A 12,200-nucleotide genomic window follows, 5' to 3' on the forward strand; every position below is an offset into this window, starting at 1 on the left:
GACAGACTGAGAAGGTTATTGTACAGTCTGAAGCTGAGCTGTCCTTGTCCAAGACAATGGCAGAATCAAAACCTTGTAAGAGGCACCAGTGAACAAGAGAAAGTGGCCAGTATGGAAAAGGGATTCTGGCCCTCAGTTTTCCTATTATTTGTGAATTTGTGTTCCAGACCCCTCCCTCAAACAGAAGATTCACTAGAATGAACAGGTTTCTCCTTCATATAAGAGAAAAAAAACACATGTATGACAAGCTGATATACTAAAATCAGTAACAGCACAGCTCCAGATATTAGCTGTTTGTGCTGGTGTGATAAATATAATTTTGTGATAATAGGTTTTGCCTTAAAAGTCTCAAGAAATTTTCAATTCATAAAACCAAGTTCCATAACAGAGTAAAAAACAACAATTGACAGTAGGAATAAGTCACTTTTTATTGAGTAAAAATCAGACATTGAAGACGTGCAGACTAAAAACCAGTGCAACAAAGTCACCATGATCCCAAAAAAAAAAGTCTGCATCCAGCTGTAAAAAAATATGATCTATTTTCAGAGTAACCAATTTTCTTCCATCAGCAGAGCATCTTTATTTATTATTCCTATGTCTGTGCAAAGTATCGTTGCCTTTCCTGAAAACATTTTTCATTTTTCTATGTAACTATTGATTTTCCCACCTTTGCTTTTATAAATCAAAGCATTTCCCATATTACATCAACATTGAACCCATCTTTACACTGTAAATATGTAGTTTCATATCCTTTCAACATTTAAAACTAAAACAGCAAAATAACACAAAAGAAATCAACAAAGTAAAACAGACAACTAGGTCAACGTTGACCACTTAAATCGAACACAAACGCACCCGCAGTCTCACAGACATGTAACAAGAAAACACTCAGCGTCTGTGTCGACTGTGGCTTGAATGGCTGCTGCTGTGGTGTTTGCTTTTATGAGAGCGTTCGTACGAGCGCGAGCGTTCCCGCCGGTCGCGGTGATGGCCGCCGCTGCTACGCTCGTGCTTGTGCTTCTTCGCCAGGTCAGAGGCACCTCGATCCCGGTCCCGCTCTCTCTCTCGCTCTCTGTCCCGCTCGCGGGGCTTGCTGGTGGAACGAGAGCGGCTGCGCGACCGTTTCCTTTTGTGGGCGTGTCTGCTGTGCTGGTGCAGATCGTCTGAGCGCTGCTTTGACTTCAAGTGTGGCAGGAGGGGAGACGGAGGGCCGTGGTTGGCGTGTCGCCGTGGTGATTGGCTGCGGCTGTGAGAGCGGCTACGGGACCGAGAGCTGTAGGTGCCTGAGTGACTGTGCCTGTTATTGTAACTAGAGGAAAGGCAGCAATTGAGTATAGACACAAACATCATAGAACATACAGCAGCGCACCGCAAATGGTACTTACTGTCGTCTGGGAGAGCGAGATCTGGACCGGGATCTCGTTCTGGAACGAGAACGACTTGCACTCCTACTGTTCCGACCTAACTTGCTCTCCTTCCTGAGTCTGAGGAAAGAACAAGGAGGATGCTTAATCAGTGCTCTTTAATTAAACTAAACAAGTATCTGATGACAGTTGCATAATTTGTCTGTCAAATAACTCACCCGTTGTGTGGGCTCTTAGAGCCCTGAGTCCGATCTTCTGGTTCTTTCTTCATGGCCTTAAGCGTTTGAGGGTTGGGAGACTTCTCATCTGCCTTCATTATGTTAGGAGAACCTAACAGGAAGCATTACATTTTTTATAGGTTTACTGTTAACCTTAAACAGACGCCTGTAGACATCTTCAGGCTAGTGAGATGTGTTTTGAAGGGATTGTTCACTCAAGAATAAATGTTCTGTTATCATTTACTAAACTAAAAATAAAGGGAGAAAAATCAAGAATGATAGATCATTTAGGCAAAGTAGGGGTAAGTGATGCGATCAAAATCTTATTTTATCTTTGTTGTTAAAAATAACAAAGATGCAAATTAAAAATACAATATAAGCTAAAGTAAGTGTATTTACTGTAACTACAATTCAAGTAAGAAACTGAATAAACAAATGTAAAAAAAAAACTAGGCCTACATAGACTTCACTGTATGAAAGTCTTAACCCTTTCACACGCAAGTTTAAAATATTCTAACTGACCCCCCAGAGTGAGTTTTAGAACGTTCACCCTCAATGTTTCCATGGCGACACGTCACGCTTGTCACGTGATACACCGCAGCCACAATAACACTGTATGGTAGATGTATCGCTTTTATATCGTTTTTCCTTTTTTATTTTAAAATATTCACAATTTGCTTACCATGTCAACAACTATCTGATATTCCGATTCTCAAATACGTGTAAGGGAGTGTGTTTTGTCGTTTAAAACCTTTATAAATAACCTTGATTTTGAAATATATGTAAGAAAGTGGTCGGTTACCTGGGTGAAGAATAAACTTTATAGTTACTTACACTATGTGTATCTGATATGAACAACACACGTCGGCAAATTATATTTGAATAGATTGTTATTGCTGCTTCCATTGACATCAGTGTGTATTTTACAAACTCCAAATGTATTGTAGTGCTTATGTGTATTTAAATCTCTGAAACCTAAATTAAACATTATGTGTTTGAAAACACTATAAAAAAATAGTTTGATATATGACAGTGCTGAGCGCGTCCGTCTCTGGCTCAGCGCCAACCAACGTGCGAAAGCACAGTTTGACGTCACTGTTCATTCCAATCCCCATAAGTGGGACCGTACCGCTCAAAAGGTTAAAGCTACTAAAGTTATTCAGTCAAAGGCAGCAAGTAATTTTCTCTTTGCATTTTGTTGTTTGACTAACATTTATGGCACAGACGGTTTATTAGGCGGCTGTCACTTTAAGATCGAATGCACGGATCCAATACATTCACTTAATATGTGAATGTATATCGCATTGTACAGTATGTTGGGACAGGGGCACCAGAACTTCACCTGATAGAGTGTGGCTGTAACAGGATGATACTACGATCTCTCTTTTATACCCTCGTTTGCAATATAAAATCGTGTTATCACACAACCCTACTTAATCCCCTCACACATCACTCGTCGACACGGGAGTCTAATGTTGTTAAGCTCTCCAGTAGTTCATAGCTGATCAATCTCCTTCATTTCAGTATTGACCGTGAAACAACGGGTGTATGCATAAAGACCAAAGTATACTTTAGGCTTTCCATTTCTTGTATGGAAAAAGAGCAGCTTGGAACAACGATGGTAAACTATGCTTTAAAGTGAAGCCGTTAGACTGCACAATAGATAGAGGAAGTGACAACTTACATGGTTTGGATCCAGGAGAGAATCCGCCCAATATGGAGAGAGCAGGAGTGCCATCTGGATTCAGCCCTTTGGCTTTCAGTTTGGCTTCCTGTAGAGCCACCTTCCTCTTGTCCACTTCCTTCTCCACGAATTCATAATTTGGCTAAAAAACAAAGGAAACAAATCAGAAACAAAGACTCAATATAGCACACGAGTGAAGACCTGCTCATTTTAAAAACAGGTGAAACAGGTCTAACCTTTTTTCTGGTGTACAACTTCAGAGTGGTTGTACATATATCTTTGATCTCCTCCTCCGTAGCACCAAACAGCTGGTACCAGAGCGGCCGAGAGGGTAACGATATCTGAAGGAATGATGGGAAAAGTCAGACATCAACACCACCACATCTCTGAGTAAACCCAAGAAGAGGTGATGAAGGACAGAGAACGGTTTTGTACCTGTAGCACTCGTGCAGCGAGGTAAATGCAGGCACAGGCGATGGTCTCAGCTTCAAATCTCACAAACACATTAGTGCGAAGGCTGTCGTTCATGTAGTTCCTGCAACACAGAAGGTGAACCACAAAATTGCAACTTCCCTGCATGGGTTGATCATCCATAACATCATCTTTATGTACGAGATTTGTCACATGATGCAAAAAGACCAAAAATAAATGGAGGCTTGAGCTTAACTTTGTCCTTTCCCTCTCTGCCTCACGTTCCTCTGTCGTTCTACAGAAGTTTTAAGGCAAGCATGCAGTGTGAATGGGCACACGCACACGTTCAGTGTAGCCATGTGCACATAGACAAGCTCATGGGAGGACATTTGTCAAAAATATAACTGGCTTGCATGCGACATTTCTACAACTTAGAGCTGCACGATTAATCGTTAAAAGATTGCGATCTCGATTCGAAAACCAAACCGAATCACCTGTGTCTATTAAACCTTTGACAAAAATCACACCAGAACATTCAAACCTGCGTCTGCACTGCCGCTGAGCCAGAGAGGGCAGTTGTCATGAACAAACAAGTTTTTCAACCACACAGTATCGATATTCTGTTATCACAGAAGAACTGGTAAAAAAGTTTAGCTATAAACATGTCTATGGAAGCAATCAAAATAGAGTAAATCACCTTTTGAAAGTAACATGACGCTTCATTTCTTCAAGAGGTTTGATCAAATAAAAATGCGGATTCATTCATTAATGTAATCAATGTCATTGAATCATTCATTCAAACCAACTTTAAAATAATTCATTCAGATTCATTAAACATTTTAAACAGACTGCAGCAATTAACATTTGTTAGAACCTCTAGTAAACTACATGTTAATCGTGATCTTCGTCTGAAACAGAAGAATTGTGATTCTCAATTTATCCAGAATCGTGCAGCTCTACTACAACTCCATCTGTGTTTTCATAATTCCATCTTACATACTCGCTTAACTTTCCATAAAATAAGCAGATGACAGTGTAAAATGAAGAGAAACAGGAGCAGCAGGGGTGTAGCACTGATGACTGCATGCAACTCATAACAATATACAGCATGCAAAGCGGGCTGAGGAGTTGCCCTGGGAATGGACAAATACAGGTCTCCTGTAGTATTAGGATACACAGCTAAATGGAGACTTGCAGACAGACAATCTTTAACTTCAACTCTGGATGACTGCCAGAAATGAGATGCAAAGCTCTCTGAAAAAAGCAAGCAAGCAGATGGATACTATGGACCCAAAACGCTGTCATTACGACAAATAAGGGAAAGACTACATTTTTGTGAATTCCGCTGAAATAGAACCACTCTAGATTTTATACTGCAGGCCTTAGAACTAGGGTTGGGTATCATTTGAATTTTAGCTATTCTAATTCCAATTCTGATTTTGCTTATCGATTCCGATTCTTTTTGATTCCAAAAAAAGGTAAAAAAAAAAAAAAAAAAAAAAGTGTCGAACATTTATGTCCAACATATTTATTCTTAGTCTTTTGCCAAAACATTTTGTTGCAGCTGATTTTCATAAACAAAAATCAGCTGCCAAAAAAAAAAAAAAAAGCCTGAAGAACATATTCCTACAGTTTAAACTAAAATACCACAGCAAAAACAACCGATATAAATTTCAAACATTAAGACAAGTAAACTAATAAAATAAGAACAAATAAACATTAGCAATAGCACAAATAAATACAACTAAACAGAGTTCAGGTACAGAAATTGTAATCAACTGTAAAATAACACTACATGGTTTGCTTTTTATAAATAAAATATAGATTAATCCTTATTAAAGTTACAAAAGTTATTCCGTCAAGATCAATAAGTGATTTTGTTCTTTGATTAGCATTAATGAGACTGCAGCAGGTTTATTAGGCTGCTGTCACTTTAAGACCGTATGCAGGATCCAATATGCATTTTCTTTCTCAATGGTTCACTTAAGACAACATGACTGTTTACGAGGATTTTGACATAATTTTGTGTGCATTTGTGCGTTCAAGCCCAAGACGACGTACGAGAACTCAACTCAGTATTGCACACTATATGAGATGGCTCTCTGTGTGCGCATTTTAGATGTGTGTGCAAAGAAAATTCGCCGAATTGAGTTCTCTTTCGCGTGTTCATGCGCTTGAAAATGGATTGAAATCACACTAAAATTCACAAACAGGAATCGATAAGCGGAATTGAAGCTAATTTTATTATGAGTATCCGATTCTGGACCTTAAGTATCCAATTCCAGAACTGAAACCGGTTTTCGATTCCCAACCCTACTTAGAATATCTGATTTATATGAAAATTCTGAGCTTCAAACATATCGTTCAAGCGTAGACTGAGCAGGAGAGAGTTCCTGTGAGACATAACGCCTCACACCAAATTATTGTGATAATAATTGCTTGAAGGAATAGCTCACCCAAAATAAAAAACGTCATTTACTCACCATCATGTCATTCTAAACCCATGAAATTTTCCTCAGCGGAACACACACAAAAAAAGACAAACGTTCAATGTTCAAGACCTTCCCACCCCATACAAAGGAATAATATGGTGAACAGAGGCTGTCCATCTCCAAAATGAACATAAAAGCATGAAAAAGCATATTGTGCGCCATATTACAACTCTTCTGAAGCCATATAATAGCTTTGCGTGTGGAGAAGTGGCTATTCAGCAAAACTCTCATCACCCAGTAGAGGTTTCAATACTATTTACACATATGCATTTTGCATGTTTATAATTGATCAAAATCTGGGGGAAAGGCTTTATCTTCGAGATAAATCTTACAAATTTAAATAAAACAAATTATGTTTATGTAGAAGCACATAAGATTAGAGTTCAGAAGACTTTGAATAAAGAGAACAATGACCACTTTTTTGCCCTTTTTACATCTTGACAGCCTCTGGACACTATATGCTGTCAATGTATGGAACAGAGCAACGTGAACATTCTTTAAAATGTATACTTGGTTATTCTATGAAAAAAACTAATCAAACAGGTTTGAAAAGACATCAGGGTGAATGACAACAATTTTACTTTTTGGGTGATTTACCCTTTAATTTGGAGTACATTTAGAAAAAAGAAGAAAAAAAAGTAGTCTACGTATACCACCTAAATCTAATAAGTGAAGTCTAATAATGAAATGCAAATATTCAGGTTTTAAAACTACCTTATAAAGGTGAAAGCAAATAATTAAAAAGAAAGAGAAAACTTGAGACTTGAAGCAAAAACAAAAATACAAATCCTTTTGGACAACCGCAAGAAAACAAGATGCTGATGGCAGCTGGAAAAGGCCCCCTTCAGTGATTCTCGGGCAGAGAGCTCTCACTGGATTGGCTGTCTCGAGAAGGGCAGCCAATGGGGGGAGATTCCTGAGGTCATGTGGTTGGAGGAGCAGAGTTCAGAGGTTCTTTATGACACTTACCATCATGGACTACCCTTTAATCAAAGAGTAGAGAGAAAGGACAGAGTTAAACTAAGCTCTCCATTTTCCTTTAATTACAGCCATGAACAAGAGATTTAAACAGAAGACACACACCAACACACACATGAGCCACGAATACACCAATCCATCAGATGAGGGGACAGAAAAGTTACGTAAGAGGGTTAATTACTGGGCTGGTTACACCGCAGTGTCTAGACATCCAATCCAAGATTGCTTATTTACTCACCATGCTGTCTGGACCAGCGTTTGGTTCTTCTCACATTCAAGGACTTGCAGATACATGACGATTATCTAGAAAACCAACCAAACTGCATGTTAAGTCACTCATTTTGTTTTCCAACAAAACTATTAAGTGCAACAAAAGAAAGTGACATACCTTGTGTGGGTGTTTGACGTGGACGCAGAAGCCCAGCTCCTTCAGCACACGCCGTTCAGCTTTTATCACCTGGTTTTTGGTGTTTATGTAGTTCTGATCAAGTATCAATGGACTTGGACTCCTGATTTATGAAGGAACGAAAGTAAAATGGTTTCCCCATACCCAAATACTATTCAAGACAATGAAAAAGTGCCTTTTGTTTGCTTCATTTTCACTTTCAATTCAAATAATTCTGTTTCCCTTTCAACCAACTACAGGCAACAGGTCCAGTTTTTTTGACTCCTGTAATTTCAGTTTAAGACTTTTAGTACTGCCACAAGTTACTAGCAAGAAAATGCTCCACCTCTCACCACATCATAGCTTCAACAGAATATATATATTAAAAAAAACACGTTCTACTATAAACGCACTAAGCAATATCACAATAATACACTAACCAGGTCAATCTTGGGAAACAAAAACCTCAACACACAGTATACAAGGTCTCAGCAGAACCATTAAAAAGCTTTTTATCAAAAACACTACTTGAAGAACAAGCTCATGACAACATCATAACAAGGCTGAGTCACGATTTGAGAATAGTACGTATGTACTTCAGGGTGTGTAAGGTAATCACGTAAATAACACTGGTCACCTTCACTACGTGTTCAAAATCTGCAATACAACGGCAAAAAATACTGAGCAACTAAAAGGTGACCATCTAAATTAATTTTATTCTTGTTCTCTTTTAGCTATTAAAAACTATACCTGTCCAGTTGTGATATCAAGAAAAAACACTTAACATTTAAGACTTTACCAAAACTATGTTGTACAACTAAACAATATTACAAATTCAATTATTCAGTACTGGAAAAGAGCCTACATTTGACAAAAATAACAGATTTCGAATTTTCTGGCATTGAAATAGACAGAAAACTGTTTATATTTCAATAGTTAGTATCTAAATGTTTTCATTTTCACTGACATGACATCCAGACATGCAGAAATATTTCATAAACATTAACACAACATATTTAGTTTCCAGTCACACAATTACATCTGAAATCATAATAGTCAAACAAAATCTACACTAAACAACATGGTTAGTGATTTCTAAGGCAAGATGCACACAAAACAGCTCTGACAACCTGATGTCGAAGTCTGCTCTTAGGATAACTCAACATTTAATTGTGCATTTTGGACAATAAAGTGTCTAAAACACCCAATCCAAACAGAAGACTTATATCACGACGCAAAAAAAAAAAAAATAAAATAAACACGTTCTCAGTGTGCAACCCTCACAGCTCCTGTCATGTGAACATGTGCAGAGTGAGATATTTCTGTGGAAGCTATGACATGTGCGGTGAGGTGTCTCTTGATAATGAAATGAAAATTTAGATCGTCACCTGTGCTGGCAGAGACAATAAGCTTAAACTGAGATACAGGAGTCACCCAGACGCTTCGGACCAGCGGCCAACCTGTCGATCCCCGATATCCCAGTGACCGCTTTCAGACCACTGGCTTCTCCCGGGGGAGGGGGGGAAGCGACACCTCGCTCACTGTTGCCATGCCGACTGCTTCATCTCTACGTACCATTCCACATCACCCAGGCATTGGTAAATGTAGCTGGTCGCTGTTAGTTGGTTGCAAGGGAAAAGAGAATTCAAGTTAATACCGCGTCCTTGATTTCAGATGAACAATTTTTCCTTTTTATTCTATTTTAATTGTTTTTAGAATTTAGACTAGCCAGTGATTTATGCAACATAGCCCAATTGCCATCATATTCCCTTGATCAAAATTAACCTTTTGAGCCGTTTGAACGTATTTTACTCGTTCAGGTAATATCCTGCGGTTACTACCAATTATGACTGATGACGGAACTGAAAAGCTTTAAAATGGTTTAGAATAAAGCAAACAAAATTAAGACATCATATCAACGACAAACAGAAGTGCACAGACTACTCACAGTTAACATGTTTAAGTATACCTGAATCATTTACAATTTGAGGTGATGACATTAAATGTTGTTCAAAGAAAAATGAATCGGTTAAGGGTGGGAGGTTGGGCGCACGGGTAACGAACAGAGGAAACGGTGTGACAGAAGCCCTGCGAGACCGAGACATGCTTACCTTTTGCCTCGGAGCTGCCTTAAATGATGAAACACATTGATGACGTCTCGAATTCGTCGAGGGGCTTCTTCGATCTTTGAAGCCAAGTTCATGCAGGCCATGGCAACAATCTAGATAGAGAACAGATGACAGAAAGAGCTGTCAGAAACACTGCTACACAAGAAACCAAGCGGCATACATTAGGTGATAGGCCAATATACCCATAAATATATCAATTTCAGAACTTGTACGTGGACAAGAAACATTTTCTGCTTTTAAATAGTGAATTTGAGCAGATGTTGCATGAAATGGATTTCGTTTTGTAAGTGTCGGCAAATGAAAACAGACAGCTACACACAAATTATATAGTACCGGTCAAACGTTTGGAAACATAACTATTTTTTATGTTTTTTGCTGAAAAAAACAGCAATATTGTGAAATCTTACTATAATTTAAAATAATGGTTTACTATTTTAACGTACGTTAAAATGTAACTTATTTCGGTGATACAAAGCTGAATTTTCATCAGCCAATACTCCAGTCTTCATTGTGTCACATGATCCTTCAGAAATCATTCATAAATGCTGATTTGATACTCAGTTATAAAAAGAAAAAAGCATTTCTTTAATTCATTATCTTTTGTAACAATACACACTACCGTTCAAAAGTTTGGGGCCAGTCATTTTGTTTCTTCATTTTTGTTTTTTTGAAAGAAATTAATACTTCTATTCAGCAAGGATGTGTTCAATGGACTTAAACTGTTAGAAAATATTCCTATTTTGAATAAGCACTGTTCTTTTCAACTTTTTATTCATCAGTGAATCCTGAAAAAAGTATCACAGGGTCCAAAAAAAAGTTTCCAACATTGACAATAAATCAGCATATCAGAATGATTTCTGAAGGATCATGTGACACTGAAGATTGTAATGGCTAATGAAAATGCAGCTTTATATCACAGAAATAAATTATATTTTAAAAGTATATTACAATAGAAAACCATTATATTACATTGTAATAATGTTTCACAATATTACTGTTTTTCTGTATTTTTGAATAAATGCAGGCTTGATAAGAGACTTCTTTCAAAACAGCAATGTTTTCACATTTATATATATAAAATAAAGCTAAATAAATATTAAAATTGACAACATAGTGAGCTGTCTAACTAGACAGTGTTCCTTTCAAACAGGCCTAACGTTATGTATGATGGCCAAAAATTACGCCAAGTTAGACAGTTTGTTTGAAAACAAGTCCATTATAATTACCCTGTTGTGAAGCCAACATAAAAAAAAAATTGTATACACTATACAATTTGGTTATAATCTGATTGAAAGTCATTTAGAGCAGTTTGAACAACATGGCTGCCATCCGCATTGCTTGTAAATACGGCTTTATTCTCTTACCTCAAAACTGTGTTTCACGAAAGACTTCGAGTAGAAGAAGCGATGAAAAAGCACTTGTCCGGTCGCCATGGCAACCTGAAACAGAAATGCAATTAAAGAAAATTTAATAAACCGCCCTGTTTTGTTTAAAAAGCACCGTCCGCCATTTTGTTTTTGTCTAGCCGACGGACACCGTTCGTGTAAGACGTACAGAATCCATGTTACTGAACACAGGATTAAACACTGTGTGTAAAAGCTAAACGTATAAGTTATATGATTTTTTTTAACAAGTCTTTTAAGTCCATGGGAAAGTTTGGCGTGTTTTGTCTAATTAGAGGTGTTTGATTGATAATGTCATATCGCAATTGTTTATTTCAACTTCCACCATTATATAACAGTTTCACTTAGATTAATCGTTTTTGTACTCCAACAAACATAAGAATTACCTGCGGCAAGCGCAGCAGGATTCCGGCGGCCTGGATGAGCTCGCAGCCCAGGATCCGCAGGTCGGTCTCGACGTACAGGTCGAGGCCATCCTGCATAGACGGGGTTGGGGAAAGCTTTTCCTCTGGAATCAAAGAATTATCGATGGTGAGGAAGACTTCGGAATACACTTTATCCCCTATTAATATGCCTTCGCTATTAGCGGGAGCGTTTGCGGCGGGACCGGTGGCCATCGACGCCTCCATGATCGCTGTCGTCGGTACCTGCCGAGGACGTTAGAATCTAGAAATATTCTCGCAACCCAGAGCGGATAACAGCACTGCATACGGCGGCTTCTGTGAAAGCTCGCTGATTGGTGCAGAGATGTGTGTCATGTGACCAAAACAAACAATCGCTGTCAGACAACTGTTACATTATTCAACGCTGTAACCGAACACATTTCTTTGAAGTACGTTTCTGCGCCCATAGATAGATTAGTAGACACCATTTATTATACATTTTAAATACATTGCTGGTTATGCTGGGATTGTAAGCGTTATTAATAGGGTGTTTTTTTTTTTTTATTGGTAGATTTTTCCCCCACAGCGCCTCCTGCAGATCATATCGCCATCCTGCAGCAGTGTGTTCCTGTAAATGACACTTGCGCCTCCAGGTGTTTGTATTTCTATAAGGATTGAACGTAGGTCTGACGTAAGTCTGGCTTGACAAACAGCAGATTTGTACACATCCGCGACCTATTGTAGAGCCGAATG

General features: G+C 38.3%; 1 protein-coding gene across 1 annotated transcript; it reads right to left on the reverse strand.

Moving 5' to 3' along the window:
* Window positions 1-403: 403 nt before the first annotated feature.
* Window positions 404-11,751, reverse strand: ccnl1a (cyclin L1a). Its single transcript, XM_084409376.1, has 11 exons — window positions 11,451-11,751; window positions 11,026-11,100; window positions 9,644-9,753; window positions 7,536-7,656; window positions 7,386-7,450; window positions 3,702-3,801; window positions 3,503-3,607; window positions 3,267-3,408; window positions 1,583-1,694; window positions 1,386-1,484; window positions 404-1,309 (listed from the first exon to the last, which is right to left on the reverse strand). Exons 1-11 carry the CDS (start codon window positions 11,691-11,693, stop codon window positions 889-891), a joined length of 1,593 nt encoding a protein of 530 aa, XP_084265502.1. The 5' UTR covers window positions 11,694-11,751; the 3' UTR covers window positions 404-888.
* Window positions 11,752-12,200: the final 449 nt, after the last annotated feature.

This window comes from Rutilus rutilus, assembly GCF_951802725.1.
Source record: "Rutilus rutilus genome assembly, chromosome: 5".
NCBI lineage: Eukaryota > Metazoa > Chordata > Actinopteri > Cypriniformes > Leuciscidae > Rutilus > Rutilus rutilus.